Source organism: Carassius carassius, chromosome 16, assembly GCF_963082965.1.
Source record: "Carassius carassius chromosome 16, fCarCar2.1, whole genome shotgun sequence".
NCBI classification, from domain to species: Eukaryota; Metazoa; Chordata; class Actinopteri; order Cypriniformes; family Cyprinidae; genus Carassius; species Carassius carassius.
The window spans coordinates 30,547,451-30,566,037 of record NC_081770.1 but is presented as its reverse complement, the minus strand read 5'-3'; the positions used below and the strand labels follow the sequence as shown (position 1 = coordinate 30,566,037).

Genomic DNA, 18,587 nt, shown 5'->3' with positions numbered 1-18,587 from the left:
TGTTGGGCATCAGCGCTACTCAGTGCATTATCCCACCACCTGTTACTGACTGTTCTTTTGCTGCTAAAAATTTTACCCCTTGACAGATGCCATTGTAACAATATAATCAAATGTTATTTACTTAAACTTTCAGTGGCTGGTCTGTGTGTGGGTTGTAAGAGAGAATATACTACACAGACATTGTTTTAAAAATAATTATATACTTTATCAGTTATAAATAAATCATGTAGGGGTTTAATAACTTATTTTAGTTGTAAATACGAATGTGTATAATAAAACACATTTGTTTGGTATGTTAAGATGTTGTTGCATTTTGTCAACTTGACAAAGTTTTCTTTTTAACTTTTTTTTAAATCCACAGTGATTTACAATAGTTAACTACAAGCAACTCTAGCATTCTTTATGTATTCATTAATAATCCTGAGACTTTTCATAACTTCTTTGAATATCTTTTTGTATATGTTGAATATGTCTACCTGTCTGTCTAATATTCATTAGATAGATATAGACAGATATATAGAAAGACAGATCTGCATGCATATACATTCAGTTTAGAATAAAGGTAAATAATGTTTTTTTTTTTTGTTGTTGTTGTTTTTAAATTGAGCATTAACACACGTTAGACTGCACCCCATAAATACAATCAAGCCTAGAAAAAAAAAACAGTCACCCACACCTTTAAAAACAACTGTCACATCTCTTAGTTAGTTTTGCATTATTTGCAGCAGTCTTGTGACTCCGGATGAGATCAGTGAATCAGACCACTGCATGATGATTGAATCATTATCAGTAAACAATCAAAAACCATTTGATCGGATTTTCTCTCACAATTTTTGCTATAACAAATGTGCTTTAGAAACACATTTACAGCAAACAGAGAAAACCTGACATTAAAAAGTCAAGGTCAGTAAATGGTGCTGACAACTTAACTTGGGCACTTAAACTCCTCCTTGTCAGGTGACTCATGAAAGTGAAACTATTACAGCGAGGTCTGTTTTGTCGTATGAGGAAGTAAACTAAATTAAGAGAGAAAAACACAGTGAGTATCACGATTTCACAATCATCTTTGAGAGCTTAAATCAATCCTGACTGGTTTAAAGTTAAGTACAACAATAAGCAGTGTCAAATATTTTGAAAATACTTTAAATGAAATTAGGAGATAAAACACAGACTGTAAATCAACAGATTTCTCTTATATTTTCATTTTAACACAGTGCTTGTCTGAATTTATGCTGTTTGTGTATAATTGATTATATGTAAATATCAAGGAGTCAGTACTGATGTCTGATTACTGAGATTGATTAATCTCTGATTCATAACTGACTCTGTGATCAACATCTGGATCTGCTTTTAGATGAAACCATGGCCTCCAGAATGAATCTCTCTGAAGAACATGACACACAGATAAAGACAGTCAAGAGGTGAGAAAACCTGAAATGTTTCACATTTTTAATGTTCAGAAACAATAAATGCACACTACAATATCATATTCATTTTTAGTCAGATTCAGGGGCGTGAATCAGATTTATCTGAACACATGGATGTGTCTGTGAGGAAAAACCCAGTGATGGATGTTTCAGATCTCTGCAGAGAGGAAGACTCTTCTGTTGAGTCCAGGTGAGATATTATGAGTCTCATATTTACTGTAGCTGTGGTGTGTTATGGATATTGTCACCAGCTGTCTCTGTTGCTGCTGGATGTGTCTGTGTCTTTATCTATATGTGTGTATTGGTCCATTTTATTCAGTAATATATGAATGAAAAGAGCACATGGGGCAGATTCCTTTTATTCATAGAAATATAATACTTTAATCTTTTAACTCTATTAACTCTCAGGTCAAGTCACCTTTATTTACCAGCACTTTAAACAAAAATGATTGTGTCAAAGCAACTGAACAACATTAATTAGGAAAACAGTGTCAATAATGCAAAATGATAGTTAAAGGCAGTTCATCATTGGATTCAGTTATGTCATCTCTGTTCAGTTAAATAGTGTCTGTGCATTCATTTGCAATCAAGTCAACAATATCGCTGTAGATGAAGTGACCCCAACTAAGCAAGCCAGAGGCGACAGCGGCAAGGAACCGAAACTCCATCGGTGAAAGAATGGAGAAAAAACCTTGGGAGAAACCAGGCTCAGTCGGGGGGCCAGTTCTCCTCTGACCAGAAAAAAACCAGCAGTTCAATTCCAGGCTGCAGCAAAGTCAGATTGTGCACAAGAATCATCTGTTTCCTGTGGTCTTGTCCTGGTGGTCGTCTGAGACAAGGTCTTTACAGGGGATCTGTATCTGGGGCTCTAGTTGTCCTGGTCTCCGCTGTCTTTCAGGGATGTAGAGGTCCTTTCTAGGTGCTGATCCAGCATCTGGTCTGGATACGTACTGGATCCGGGTGACTGCAGTGACCCTCTGATCTGGATACAGACTGGATCTGGTGGCTATGGTGACCTCGGAATAAGAGAGAAACAGACTAATATTAGCGTAGATGCCATTCTTCTAATGATGTAGCCAGTACATCGGGTGTTATGGGAAGTGTTCACGGTTCTGGTTTACCCGCTTCTATGCCGCATCACTGTCACCCATTTACCCTGCTGCCCAAGCGCTGTTACCAGAACCAAACAATGTACAGCTAGACGCATGTACTCCCTGAGCTAGACGCATCCAAAGCCGTATCTAGAGCCCTCACATTCTTACTGTCCTCAATTAAAGTTTGGATGCATGTCTCTAATTCTGAAATCCTCTCTGTCAGCCTAACTATTTCCCTGCATTTATCACATGTGAATCCCTCGTGGCCGACAGAGATAGATAAACTATACATGTGGCAAGCAGTGCAAATAACAATAGCAGGAGAAGCCAATACTCAGCGTGCTTGATGAAAAATTCTTACCACAGTTGTTTGATGAACTTGTGAAAAACCAGAGCAAGAGAGTAGTGAGAGAGAGGAGAGGAGAAAGTCAAAAGAAAAGAAAACAGCGATAGGCACGAATGGAAACACTAACGAATGCTAATGCGATGCATTAAGTAATAATGTTAAGTAAAAACAGACTCATCAAGTGAAAGATAAACAATAAATGGAAGTTGAAACAGTGAATGTGTTTCTGTCAGAGCAGAGTGAGATTTTCAGAAAAGAGTTTGTATTTCTGTTATATTTCAGTCTGTGGCAGAATGAATCTCCTGAACCCAGCTGTGTGTCCATGAGGAGTGACCAGTCAATGAATCCTCCATATCATTTCAGTTTGGGAGACACATCTGCTGATCTGAGGTGTTGTTTAGTTTACAGTATGAGAGATATATATGATATTCATTAATTTATTGGTGTATATTAAATACATCAATACATGTTTACAAAAATATTTAACATTTGTTTAACTACAGTCAAAAACATAAAGGACTGGAATCACATACTTCAAAGAAGAACTTAGACTTCATTTTCAAGGTTGGTTTTGTGTGTGTGTGTGTGTGTGTGTGTGTGTGTGTGTGTGTGTGTGTGTGTGTGTGTGTATGTGTGTGCGTGTGTGCATGTGTGTGTGTCCATCCAACACAATAACAATTGAAAAATCTGTGAAATCTTCTCTGTAATAGTCATATTTACTTTCCTCCACACACGTAAGATAAGTTGTAGGCCACTATAAAGCAGATCAATGTCCACTAAAGTAGAGAAGATGAATCCATATGTAACCTGACTGCTGCACAAAGATGAACATCAATCTAACAAACAGCCAATCCAGTCAAACTCTCTCTTTTAACCTCAGTATCTGTAGACGCTGATGTTTGAGCATACAGTGAAGTTATTAGCAGGTCTGATATAATTCAGTGATGTTTATTAATATTCATGCTTTAACTCTTGTGTATTGATCCTTTGGTTCACCTTCTCTGTGACTGAATGCAGGTTTATTGTTTGAATATTAACTGTGATTTCAGGAGCTTGAGCACAAAATCATCTCTGAGTTAAAAAGCTTTAAGAGACTACTGAGTCCAGATTACCCAGAATGCTCTGAACGAGACCGTAATGTTGATGAGGGTCATAACAGAGTCAGAGAGGGTCTTCTGAAGATCACACTGCTCCTCCTGAGGAAGATGAACCAGACAGACCTCGCTGACACACTACAGACCAGTAAGAGCTCTGGATCAGTAGATTATAGCCTGTGTTTTTATTATCAACCTTCTGTCTTCAGTCACTAATGTTCCTGAATGTCACGATACAATCTAATATCTAACATATCAAACCTAAAAATACATTTTTAAAATATTGCTCTGCCAATAACAACAATTATTTCCTTTGCTCAGAACTGATGCCTGTGTATCAACAAAAACTCAAATCCAGACTACAGGATAAATATCAGAGACTCAGTGAAGGACTGTCCAATCATGGAGACTCAACACGTCTGAATGAGATCTACACAGAGCTCTACATCACAGAGGGAGGCAGTGGAGAGGTCAATAATGAACATGAGGTGAGACAGATTGAGACCGTGTCCAGGAGACCAGAGACACAGGAGACACCAATCAACTGCAATGACATATTTAAACCCTCACCTGGACAAGACAAACCCATCAGAACTGTGCTGACTAAAGGAGTCGCTGGGATTGGAAAAACAGTCTCTGTGCAGAAGTTCATTCTGGACTGGACTGAAGGAAAAGCCAATCAGGACGTTCATTTCATATTTCCACTTCCTTTCAGGGAGCTGAACTTGATACAGAAACATCTCAGCCTTGTGGATCTTCTAAACCACCTTCACACAGAAACCAAAGAATTAAAGTCAGCAGATTATGAGGACTACAAAGTCATGTTCATATTTGATGGTCTGGATGAGAGTCGACTGCGTCTAGATTTCAAAAACAGTCGGAGCTTGTCTGATGTGACAGAATCAGCTTCAGTGGATGTGCTGCTGACCAACCTCATCAAGGGGAACCTACTTCCTTCTGCTCTCCTCTGGATCACCTCTCGACCAGCAGCAGCCAATCAGATCCCTCCTGAGTGTGTCCACCAGGTCACAGAGATACGAGGATTCAACGACCCTCAGAAGGAGGAATATTTCAGGAAGAGAATAAAGGATCCGAGTCTGGCTGAGAGAATCGTCAAACACATCCGATCATCAAGAAGTCTGTTCATCATGTGTCACATCCCAGTCTTCTGCTGGATTTCAGCCGCTGTTCTGGAGAGGATGATGGGTAAAGCAGGGAGTGCAGAGATCCCCAAGACTCTCACACAGATGTTCACACACTTCCTGATCTTTCAGACCAAAGTGAAGACACAGAAGTATGATGGGGAATCTGAAATCAATTCTGATCAGGCTAGAAAGACTATTCTGTCTCTAGGAAAACTGGCTTTTGAACAGCTGGAAAAAGGGAACCAGATCTTCTATGAGGAGGACCTGAAAGAGAGCGGCATTGATGTCAGAGAAGTGTCCGTGTACTCAGGAATTTGTACCCAGATCTTCAGAGAGGAGTCTGGACTGCAGCTGGGGAAGGTGTTCAGCTTTGTTCATCTGAGTATTCAGGAGTTTCTTGCTGCTTTATTCAAGCTGCTGTCCTTTTCTGAACAAAACACAGGACTGAAGAATGTGTTCAGGTCACCAATGATCAGTTTACTGAAGAGAGAAGTGGACAAGGCCTTACAGAGTGAGAACGGACACTGGGATCTTTTCCTCCGGTTCCTTCTCGGTCTCTCTCTAGAGTCTAATCAGACTCTCTTACAAGGTCTCCTGAGAAAGACAGTAATCAGCTCTGATATCAATCAGGAAACAGCTGCATACATCAAACAGAAGATCAGGGAGAATCCCTCTCCAGAGAAATCCATCAATCTGTTCCACTGTCTGAATGAACTGAATGATCGTTCACTAGAGCAGGAAGTACAAACATTCCTGAGTGGAAGAGGTCTCAATCGTCTCTCTGGAGTCTCTCTGTCTGCTGCTCAGTGGTCGGCTCTGGTGTTTGTGCTGTTGAACTCAGAAGAAGAGATGGATGAGTTTAAACTGAGGAAATATGATCAATCAGAAGAATGTCTTCTGAGGCTGCTGCCAGTGATCCAAGCATCTAGAAAGGCTGAGTGAGTATTTTACAGTGTCTATGTTTTATTGACTTTATTTTATATAGTAGGCCTGTGTTTCTCTACATTGTTTCTGTATATATTTTGAAGTCTTTCTTATTTGACACTCCACTAATGATGGATAATGATGGATAATGTGTTTGATAAGAGGACCATGGTTGTTACTCTGATTTTACAAATATTGGATTGGGATCAACATCAAGCACTTAAAAGTTGCATTCAGGTTTGTTGGAATAAATTAAAATAATTAAATTTCTATCTAATAATTCCTATATATTATATTTCATTATAAATATTATGAAACAAAATATTTCTTAATTTTTTTTTTACTTTATTTAAATATATATTAACATGGATAAGGCTAGCTTGAATAATTTCATGACACTTTGTTTGTACATCAGATATACATGTGCAGAAGTCTTCAGTAACATTAACAATGTTTAATTTTACAACATTCAATACTGTCTTGAATTAGCAAACTATTCTCTGGTCAACAAATCATCTGATGAATGTTGCAAAAAACAAGAACAAACAAACAAAAGCAAACTGTACAACACTAACAGTTTACGCAACTTCCCACAAAGACCCATTTTTGCATCAAACGAGGACTCCGGATAGACATTAATTGTAATTTTGGAGAATTTGTAACCTTTATTAATAAGTCAGTCAGCAGAAATGTGTGTTTAAATGTCCACCTAGATGTGAAGATCAAATATTAACCATTTTCTATCCTGAAACATAAAATGGAAAAATCAAGCCAAATTCTTATATATACACTCCCTGACAAAAATCATGTTGCCTATCCAAGTTGTTGGAACAACAAATAATAACTTGACTTCTAGTTGATCATTTGGAATCAGAAGTGGCTTATAAGAAAGGCAAAGGCCTCTAGATTACGCTTATTTTACCAAAATAAAATCTTATCTTACCTTGATTTTTAATTATTTAATTAGGACAGAAAGGTCAGACTTTGTTTGGACAAATGTCTTGTCACTTAACAGAAATAATCTACAGTACAGAGCATAAAGTCATGGTGCAGTGGAAAAATAATTAATATTGTGTATGACTTCCATGAGCTTGGAGGACTGCATCCATACATCTCGGCAATGACTCAGATAAATTATTAATAAAGTCAACTGGAATGGCAAAGAAAGCATTCTTGCAGGACTCCCAGAGTTCATCAAGATTCTATGATTTTATCTTCAATGTCTCCTCCATCTTACCCCAAACATGCTCAATGATGTTCATGTCTGGTGACTGGGCTGGCTAATCCTGGAGCACCTTGACCTTCTTTGCATTCAGGAACTTTGATAAGGAGGCTGAAGAATGAGAAGGAGTGCCATCCTGCTGAAAAAATTGCCCTCTCTTGTGATTTGGAATGTAATGGGCAGCAATAATGTCTTGATACCTCAGGCTGTTGATGTTGCCATCCACTCGGCAGAACTCTGGCATGCCCCCATACCGAATGTAACACCAAACCATGATTTTTTCCTCCACCGAACTTGACTGTTTTCTGTGTGAATCTTGGGTCCATGCAGGTTCCAATAGGTCTTCTGCAGTATTTGTGATGATTGGGATGCAGTTCAATAGATGATTCATTGAAAAAATCAACCTTCTGCCACTTTTCCACAGTCCATCCTTCCTGCAAGCTGTGGGTTTTGGCAACTGCAACACGATTTTTTAGTTGTCTTCTGTTTAATGCTGGTTCCTGAGCACTAATTCGGTCATTGAGACCACTGCGTGAAAGAATTCAACAAACTGTTCATGTAGATACTTGGGTTTCTGGAGACCAGTTCTTATGTAGCTCTGCTGCAGTTGAAAAAGGGCTTGTCCTGGACTGTCGAACCAACAAATGGTCCTCTCGATCAGTTGTCTTACGGGGCCTGCCTGACCTGGGCCTCAGATGAACTTCATCAGTTTCTTCAAATCTTTTTCTTATCCTCTCCACGTATAGATACATTAAAGATGTCTGCCACCTCAGCAGGAGACTTGGTCTTCAGGCTCTTGATGATCAGCACTTTGGTCTGTTGGTTGAATCTTTGGCATTCTGTCAGAGGTCAGGATGCACGTCAGATGAAGGTTGGGTGTGCTGGGGTTCTTCTAAACACCTGGGAATGTGTTAATTACAGTATTTATCACAAACACTCTATTCTGTGATTGGTTGAATCCTTTAAAGATGTGACAAGACTTTTGCCTAAGCAAAGTTTGACCTTTCTGTCCTAATTCAATAATTAAAAATCAAGGCATGATAAGATTTTATTTTGGTAAAATAAGCGTAATCTAGAGACCTTTGCCTTTCATATAGTTGTGTTCAAAATTATTCAACCCCCTTGACTTGCAAGACAATTTGATGTGGAGGATAACATTTTATGAAATCAATTTAACAAAGGCATCAGTAAAGTATTAGAGAAAGTTTGTTAATACACTTTTGTAGGGATGCACCGAAATGAAAATTCTTGGCCGAAACCGAAAACTGAAAAAGAGAAAACCAAGGCCGAAAACCGAAACCGAAACACCGAAAGAAATTATCCCAATTATTAGTACCATTGCATTTATTGCTATGACCGTGTACTAACTTTACTAAAATTAAAACATTGCAATTGCATAAATTAATATTAAAGTTTCAAAGATAATTACAATTACATAAATTATAAAAAAACATAAAAATGCATAATTACAAATTATGCAAATATTTATTAAGCACATTGCAACAATGCACAGTATAAAATAAAATTCAAACTAAAATTTAATCCCACTCATCTGTATATTAAATAATAATGTACAGGCCTACTGGCCTGCAGAAAGGTTTTAAAATTAACTGTTCTCTCATAAAAAGTGCATTTAGGTGAAGAGCATTTGAAATTTTTCTCTGTAGTACTAGAAAGTGCATTACTTCTCCAGTAGGCAAGACTGTTATCACTTCTGGGGATGGGGACTTCAGACAGATAACCATCTAGCTGTTGAGCAGTTGAGCTTGTCATCTGCCTGACATTTGAGAAATATTTGAGAGAGTGTATTTAAATAGGGCCAGGGCATAAATAAACATTTTTATCAAATTAAAGCAGAAATCTAGCAAAAAATCTAGCAGAAATATGGCTACAATCTGATATTATGCATGTATATGTATATGTGTGTGTATTATATATGCAGAGACGAGTCTTTTTTTTTTTGCGCTCTGATCTCAGTCTCCTGCGCTTGGCGCTTCTCCGTCTCCACGCGGGTTCTCCGCATCCAGCGCGGCCTGGAGCATTTCTCGTGTGCTCTGCCATATTTCCGCGTCCAAGTAATGGTCTTTATAACGCGGATCAAGCACATTCGCGATGAAGTGCGGAGGATCCGAAAAGATCTCAGTGAGACGTGTGCTAACAGACTCTATAAGACTGTACTTTTCTTTGTTTTCACTTCGTGGTCCGTCTCAATCTCTTTGTTAGGAGACGCTTTAGTGCTGCGAATAAAGGAATAAGAATAGAGAGAATGTTCTCTATTAAGACCCACTGGTGTGAAGTGAATGACGCGGGGAGCTCGTGGTCTGCGCTATGCAGGTGCACGTGCAGGTCGCGGTTTCTGTTTGCGTCATCATAACATTTCGGCCGTGTTGTTTCGGTAATAAAAGTGTTTCGGCCGAAAACCGAAAATGCACTTTTTGGCCATTTTCGGCCGAAAATTTTCGGTGGCCGAATATTCGGTGCATCCCTACACTTTTGAGTGATTCTGAGAATGGAACATTGATGAATCATGATAAAATTCGAATTGGCTCTAAACATTCATGTTCAAAATTATTCAACCCCCTTTGTGCAGAATCTTTTATTCTTTAAAATTACCTATAAACGCTGTCTGTAAGTGTTTAGAATCTTCTGTCACCTCTCTACTACAGTTTTGGCCCATTCCACACCTGAAAAAGCTTTTAGATGACTGATAATCTTTGGTTTTCACATTGCCACTGCTTTCTTCAAATTCAACCAGATATTTGAAATGAGAATTAAGCCTGGAGAATGAACAGGTCCCTCAAGTACATTATTTGACTGATCCCTGAACCAAGCAGTAGTAGATTTGGATGTGTACTTTGGTATGACTGGCCTGCAGGAAAGTCCATTGATCATCAGCTTCAGTTTTTGCACCAAAGGCATCACAATTCTTGTCAAAATGGCCTGACACTTTAAAGAATCCATGATGTCCTTCATACAGTCATGATTTCCACTTCCTTCTACAGTAAAGAAACCCCATAACAGGACTGATCCACCTCCAAGTTTGAGGATGGAGATGGTGTTCTTCTGCTTATGAGCTTTGCCTTTTTTTTCAGCAGACATTTTGCACATTTTGCACTTTTTGCAGCAGACATACCGCTGATCCATTGGTCCAAAAAGTTCCAGTTTGGTCATATCACTCCATAAAACATTCCTCCAGAGCTCCACAGGTCCACACAAATGAATTTTATCAAGTTCAAGTTGGCTTTTTGTTCTTCTTGATCAAGAGTGGTATTTATCAAGATGTCTCAACATGAAGGCCATACTTGTCTAGTGTTTTTCTTACACACTGCATTGAAATTGTTTTCTCCTTTCATCCGGTCATCTTGCAAGTCTTTGGCTGTACATTGCAAGTTTTTTCTCAGTTGCTCTGATTAAACATTTTATGATATTGTGCTTTTTCTTCCACAACCTCAAAGATTTTCTGGTAAAACACACTTTAAGCTAAGGAATAAGGCTGAGAGCTGTGTCTCTAGGAACTTTCAAAGTCTTGGAAATCTTCATATAGCCTTAGCCTTTCTAAAGTACTATGATATTTATTCTCTTTAGCTTTTGTGAGATCTCTGTTGACATTTTTGCTACTCAACTTCAATACATGCATGGGCCAAACTGTATGTGTAACAGCTCAAGCTAATTCTGTTTTTAATAGAGTTTCTAAGGCTTAATTGTGTTTTGAGATGGTTTTTTTCCCCACCATGCAAATAAGTGATTTAAAAACAGCAATGTTGAATAGGGGTTGAATAATTATGACATAGCAGTATTATTAAAAAATCTTATAACTCAAATATATTACATTATATATTGACAATATCACTTTTAATATGCCAGTGAACTGTTATAGATGCAAGTTTTATTAGATCCTGGATCTTCAGAAAAGCTTGTATTTGTAAAGTACTGCAGTCTCTAGGGGGTTGAATAATTTTGAACACAACTGTAAGCCATGAGAATGAGACAAATGAGAATGCATAATATCTTTTTCAGTAGTTAAAGTTAAGACTCAAGTAGTTTGGGAAAGAATATTTATGGGAATATTTGGTCAACCTGTTTGTTGAGTCAAATCAATCAATTTCGGTTAGAGTATGAAGTCTATTAAAATGGGACTTTACTCTCTGTGAGTCACTCTCTGTGTCTGGTTTAATTGTTATCTATAATATGTATAAATTCAATTCAATTGAAGTTCATTTATATAGCGCTTTCTACAATACAAATCGATACAAAGCAACTTTACAGAAAATTATGTTTCTACAATATTTAGTAATAGCTTATAAGTGGTGACTGTCAGTCTGTGCACGTATGAAAGGATTTTTTGAAAATCCTACTACAAGACGTAGTCAGCCAGACGATGAACATTATTAATAATTAATAATTATTATATGATGCAGTCACACTTCTAGCAATATTTGTCCTAGGAACTACCAAAAGTCCAGCGTTTTGTGACCATAGGGAGCGTGATGGATTGTAGCGTGGTATAAGGCTAGTTAGGTATGCAGGAGCTAAACCATTTAGGGCCTTATAGGTAAGTAATGATAATTTGTAACTGATATGGAACTTAATAGGTATCCAGTGCAGAGACTGTAAAATTGGGGTAATATGATCATATTTTCTTGACCTGGTAGGGACTCTAGCTGCTGCATTTTGTACTACCTGTAGCTTGTTTATTGAAGAAGCAGGACAACCAACTAGAAGTGCATTATTACATCTGTGTTTTTCAGCAATTATATTGGACGTGAGTCAAGCTCTAATAACTCATTTGTAATTTTCTGTATATTCTCTGCAGTCTTTCCAGGTGTTATATTACACAGAAAGGCTGGTCTGCTCTGATTTCAGCTCTGAGATCAAACCCCTCACGCCTGACAGAACTGAATCTGAGTGGTAATAAACCAGGAGACTCAGGAGTGAAGCTGCTGTCTGCTCTACTGGAGGATCCACACTGTAAACTGGAGAAACTACGGTGAGTCTCATCACATCTCAGTAACTATAAGGTTTTCTGTAGAAGTGGTTCTGTTTGCTGCCCTCTCACCCTCAGTTCCTCAATTCAACAAAGTTAAAGCTGCAGTCCGTAACTTTTGATGCTCTAGCGGTTAATAAGCAGAACTGCTTCTGTCTTGCGGAAGAACATTGTAGCTGGAGCTACTTCTCTCTGTTTATGTCTATGAAGAATCACAAAGGTACTGGGTAACTCCGCCGCGGTACCCCCGAAGCAATCTAAAATAGTCTGAATATAAACATTTATTATAGGTGTACCCTAGTGATTCAGGACAGGCAAAAAACATGGTTTGGAAAATGGATTTATGGTGTACTCGCTTATTATATACATTTTGTACATTTTTACACAAAAAAAGTTACTGACCACAATTCTGATTGGTTGTTTCTTACCGGGAGCGGTGTATTTATGCAAATGGCAATAGGACCACTGGGAGGAGCCAGAGGAGCTTGATTTTTTTTTACAGATTATTTTACTCATATTTTACTGTCAGGACATAATGACAGGTTTAACAAATATGTAAAAAATACATTTTTACACAAGGTACCTACTGCAGCTTTAAGTGGTTGATAAAAAAAAAACTCCATAATTTGTCTATTGTGGACAAAAATGGACACAGATAGAAAATGAATGTGAAATAAACACGAACGCACAAACCCATTTACAAACCATTGAGTGAGCACGGACCCCCACACACAAAACCACACACACACACACACACACACACACACACACACACACACTAATGGGATTCCCCATTAGGTATAATGTTTTTTTTGTACTGTACAAACTGTATTTTCTATTGCCCTACACATAAACCTACCCCTTACAGAAAACTACTGGCAATTTTTGAATTTCATAAAAAAACTGTTTTGTATGTTTTTTTTTTTTTTTAAGACTTTGGTTTTACGGGGACACAGGAAGTGTCTTCATAAACCATTTTTCAGTTTAGTATCCATGTCATTATACACATTTGTGTCCTCATAAACCATATACATAAGTTCACACACACACACACACACACTGCATAATTAATCAAATTTCTGATCACAAATACAATTATGGATGCCAAAATTATGTAATTGTTCAAGGCGGCAATTAATTCCAAGTCCACTTATGTTATTCTGCGTGCTTAAGATGCGTTTTTCCTTTCGATGTTATCTTAAAAGTTTTTCCCATTATTTTAATTTTAGTTTCAGTATAATATTATAATACCATTCATATTTTTACTTTTTTTATCATTTAAAAAAGAAACCAATGCAATGTATAGTTGACATTTGAGGCTTAATACTATAGAAAAGCAGGTTTTGCAGTTTTACAGGTTACAGTGTTTTCATCTTGTTTATTTTAATGCAAAAAATATGGCATACAGTTGCATGAAACAATGGTTTAAACATCATTCAAACATCATGTAAATTTTGATAATGATAATTAATAATCGCAATTACAATTTCAAGGGAATAATCAACAATTATGATTTTTGTTATAATTGTTCAGCCCACAGATGTAATTGTTCAGCCCTTCATATAACTTGTGATAAAATCTAAAACGTAAGAGGTTAAGTTCATTACATCAATGGTTTATAGATTTCAGCCTATATCCAGCCATTGAGTACAACAGTCATATAGTGGCTATGAAATGTTTATTTATTTATTTATACCTTCATATGTCACCAGATGTCACCAAACTCATGAAAATGTTACTTTTTGGCTCTCTGAACTTACTGGAATGATTTGTTTTCACTGAAGTATAAGAAATATTAAATATGACATAAAATAAGCATATTTAACATAACAATATGGTACTTTTAGAGCTAAATAAATAATTAAAATCACCAAAAATCACAGAAAACTACAAAATTGATTGTTTAAAAAAAATGGTATCACTGGTGAGACCTTCGAAGAACAAATTAAGGGCTGCTATGTGAAGGATTCTTGAGGGTTAAAATAAATGTAAGAAATAAATAAATAAAATATTGAAATTTGCATCTAATTAATTGCAGTATTTAGATGGAGTCTTTTATAAAAACCAGCACTGTAGTGTTTTTCTTTTTTTCTAGCTGCAGTGACTGCTAGAATCTAGAAGTGCTTCTCTCGTAGGAGGCTAAAGGGCTACCATATTGATACAAATATTTGAACTAAAGTAATATGTTTTGCATTATATATAAGTTAATTATTGTCTAAAACAACCCCTTCAGTAATGTTTGTACCATATTCTGCTTTGATAAAATAATTAACTATTATTAACTGAGTACATTGCAAAATGGATTTATAAAACAAAAATACAGGAATGTTTCATTATTAAGGAAAACGTGTAAGAATCTTACAATAATTGAAGATCTCACAATAACTTAATATGACTTTACATAATCTATATTGATAAACTGATTATATTTTGTGAGGGGTGTCATATTTTAAATATGTTTCATAAAAATATGGTGATTAACTCTTTTTACCCCAAATATCATCCTTTTCATATTTTCAGTTATTGAAAAATCTGTTGATTCAATTACATTGAACAAAACGGAAAACATTAACACAAGACCTTTGTTTCAAATATAAGCCAGTAATTTTAATGATTCTCATTTGCTACATTAGTCTGAAATAATTTTAAATGTGCATTTTACATGAGTCCATCTTTAACCCCATTGTAAACTACCACACACGAGTCACAAAATATGAATTATCAAATAAAATTATTAGAATTATATATACATTTTAATGTATGTTTGTAAATACTCTTATGTACCATTAAAAAAACTGCGTAAGTATAATCCAAAAATAATACATACAAATTGTTAAATCTTTCTCCAAAATATGAAATGTACTCATGTACTCAGTGGCACAAAGACCTTGAAGATTAATTATACAACAGGAAACTACATTCATAAATGCTACTTTCCCTAATTCATTGTGAGAAAAAAATGAAGAGTGATGTCTCCCAACCTCCCCACATTCTACCCAACTTCAGAGTAATATGTCCTAGTTATACTGTAATGTTACTCTTAATATTTTAACATTATTGCATGTATACTACTACAAAAGGTTTGAAGAAAACAAATACATGCTCATGCAAATACAAACAGAAACACACTCTCACACTAAATCTTAAACACTGTCTCAGAGATCATTCATGTTCTTCATTCTGCGCAGGCTGATTAACTGCAGTATTGGAGAGGAAGGCTGTGCTGCTCTGATTTCAGCTCTGAGATCAAACCCCTCACACCTGACAGAACTGGATCTGAGCTATAATAAACCAGGAGACTCAGGAGTGAAGCTGCTCTCTGCTCTACTGGAGGATCCACACTGTAAACTGGAGAAACTAGAGTGAGTGTTATTATATTATTGAACACAACAAACTGTGTAAAAATACTTCCAAACAAAAACATTTCATGCTAAAGGGATAGTTCACCCAAAAATTAAACATTATGATTTTATTTGTGGAAAATAAGATATTTTGAGAATTTTTTTTTTGTCCACACAGTGCAAAGCAATGTTCCCAAAACATTTTGTCAACATTATTCGAAATATCAAGTTTTGCATTTCACAGAAGAAAGAAGCTCATACAGGTTAGGAACGATGCGCAGGGAAGAAAATTATGACAATTTATATTTTTGGGAGAACAATTCCTTTAAAAATCAAAATGTAAATGAACAAATACAATGTTTATACTGAATGTACTCTAAACAAATGTGTGTTTGTATATACACTTATAGACCATTGAACAACAAAGTAAAAGTGTGAGCCAAAATTATATGAATTTGCAAAAATTAATTGGCTGTAGCTTCACATATGAAGTAATGTATATTTTATTTGTGCTGCATATAGAATTATAATGTAATGAACATTGTCCTGTACATTAAGAGTAAAATATTGGCAGTACATTTGTCTGTAGTTTACTGTAATTGTACAGTACTTTAGCCACTTTACAGTGTTGCTGTAATTCACTAAATTAAATATACAGATAAATTATAAAAAAATGACAGATTGACAATCTTTCTCAAATCCATCAATAACAGATTAACCTGTACTCAATAACACCAAGTCTTGAATATTTTTATCAGTTTGAAGTGTATTTATATGAGAGGAACAGCATTAATAAATGCTACTTCTTCCGCTGTCAGGTATGCACCTCTCACTCTTAGATTAATCTTTGAGCAACTGATATTATGTATTTATTATCTCTGAATTGGATACTTATTGTTTAATTATGTAGTTAGCATGATACATTCTTACTTGACATATAAAATATTATATTTGATTTACTCTGATCTCTCCTGAGCTCATCATGACTAGTAGATCATGTGGAGGCTGATGTTTCCTCAAATCTGTGTCCAGGACAGAACAGACTAAAGAAACAATATTTAAAGAACAATATTTAGTAGTAGCTTATAAGTGGTGATTGTCAGTTTGTGCGCATATGACAGGAATTTTCAGAAAAATTAATACAAGACGTAGTTAGCCAGACGATGAACATTATTAACAGCAATTATTGTATGATGCAGTCACACTTGTAGCAATATTGGTTAGTTCTGTTTGTTGATTCAGGGTTAACATCATCTGGGGTCTTCTGAGGGGTCAGCATCATCTCTTCTCAGGTGTTCTGGATCCAGATTGGAGCTTGTGTAAATCCTAGTTACCACGGGATGTAAATTCTGTGGCAAAACATAGAAACAAATAGAGACATCATTAGCATAGCTGCTGTTCCAACAAAGTTGGATTAATTCATTAGTTTAACCCAAGCTAAAAAATAAGAATGCGCATTTGATCAGATACAAGTGCAGTCACAATTTAAGAGATACATTATTCGAATGCTTGGCGAAAGAGATGCGTTTTTAATCTATATTTAAACAGAGAGAGTATGTCTGAACTCCGAACATTATCAGGAAGGCTATTGCAGAGTTTGGGAGCCAAATGTGAAAAAGCTCTACCTCCTTTAGTGGACTTTGCTATCCTAGGAACTACCAAAAGTCCAGCGTTTTGTGACCTTAGGAAGTGTGATGGATTGTAACGTGGTATAAGGCTCGATAGGTACGCAGGAGCTAAACCATTTAGAGCCTTATAGGTAAGTAATAATAATTTATAACTGATACAGAACTTAATAGGTAGCCAGTGCAGATACTGTAAAATTGGGGTAATATGATCATATTTTCTTGACCTGGTAGGGACTGTAGCTGCTGCATTTTGTACTACCTGTAGCTTGTTTATTGAAGATGCAGGACAACCACCTAGAAGTGCATTACAATAGTCCAGTCTAGAGCAGGCACATCATCAGAGACCTTTTGATTTTTGTCCATCACTGACTTACCAAGTTGTGCTGAAGTGTCTAACAAACTACACTTTTTGTTCTGAGCAAGCAGTAGATGAACGATTTAAAGATATGTTAACCTTGCTCCTCTGACTAAATTCAGATTGGAGAGTTTGTAAGACTGAAATCCAAGACCTCCGGTCGGTGTGAGACTCAAATGTGACAACAGGCCAATGATGTATGAATAATTGAAAGTATCTTCCTTATTTTTCAATGCAGATGAAAGTCTATAAGTCCATAATTAAGATAATACATTAAAATAATATGGTAAGACACACCGATTTGTAATATCAAGCAGCAAAACAAGCTGTTTTGTACAGCTAAAAATACCTGGAAGGAAATGAGACCAGAAGCAAGACCCATATAATCTACAAATGGATAGGATGTCCAGTATAATCAAATACCTCAATTGTTTTTACCAATATTTGAGATTAGTTACTAATATGAAACACATTCTAAATTTAATGATCACTTGAAAATTAGAGTCAGATTAAACATAGAGCTACAATAAAATGTAAACTTGATCCAAATTAAGTGAACTTTAAAGAAACACAAATGAAATATATGTCATAGTTATACTATAATGTTACTCTTATTTTAACATTATCACATATATAGTATTATAAACTAGTTCAGCAGCAAAATCGGGAATCATGTGCGTAGAGTGCATTTAAATTGATGTTTTAGCTGCTGGCAAATTGAAATCTCTATAGCACTGATCTTGGTGTATAGAAAAAGTAGAGCTCATACAAACACATATAAACACACTCTCACCCTAAAACTTAAACACAGTCTCAGAGATCATTCATGTTCTTCACTCTCTGCAGGCTGAGTTACTGTAGTATTGGAGAGGAAGGTTGCTCTGCTCTGATTTCATCTTTGAGATCAAACCCATCACACCCGACAGAACTGGATCTGAGAAGTAATATACCGGGAGACTCAGAAGTGAAGCTGCTCTCTGCTCTACTGGAGGATCCACACTTTAAACTGAAGAAACTACAGTAAGTT

The 18,587-nt window shown here is 36.3% G+C and overlaps 1 protein-coding gene and 1 long non-coding RNA gene across 3 annotated transcripts in view; one reads left to right on the top strand and one right to left on the bottom strand.

The window, feature by feature from the left end:
- Positions 1 to 18,587, bottom strand: part of LOC132160112 (uncharacterized) — a 124,621-nt gene that overhangs the window by 40,504 nt on the left and 65,530 nt on the right. The window lies entirely within an intron of this gene.
- The window catches only part of LOC132160094 (NACHT, LRR and PYD domains-containing protein 3-like), a 274,868-nt gene continuing 257,218 nt past the window's right edge, over positions 938 to 18,587 (top strand). Inside the window, exons 1-10 of one of the 2 annotated variants that reach the window (XM_059569809.1) lie at positions 938 to 1,039; positions 1,355 to 1,421; positions 1,501 to 1,617; positions 3,150 to 3,257; positions 3,371 to 3,431; positions 3,917 to 4,109; positions 4,283 to 6,044; positions 12,066 to 12,239; positions 15,425 to 15,598; positions 18,407 to 18,580. In XM_059569809.1, coding sequence (XP_059425792.1) covers positions 1,363 to 1,421; positions 1,501 to 1,617; positions 3,150 to 3,257; positions 3,371 to 3,431; positions 3,917 to 4,109; positions 4,283 to 6,044; positions 12,066 to 12,239; positions 15,425 to 15,598; positions 18,407 to 18,580 — 2,822 coding nt within the window. In that variant the 5' untranslated portion in view covers positions 938 to 1,039; positions 1,355 to 1,362. The remainder of the gene's footprint in view (positions 1,040 to 1,354; positions 1,422 to 1,500; positions 1,618 to 3,149; positions 3,258 to 3,370; positions 3,432 to 3,916; positions 4,110 to 4,282; positions 6,045 to 12,065; positions 12,240 to 15,424; positions 15,599 to 18,406; positions 18,581 to 18,587) is intronic. The other variant, XM_059569808.1, reaches the window with a different exon arrangement.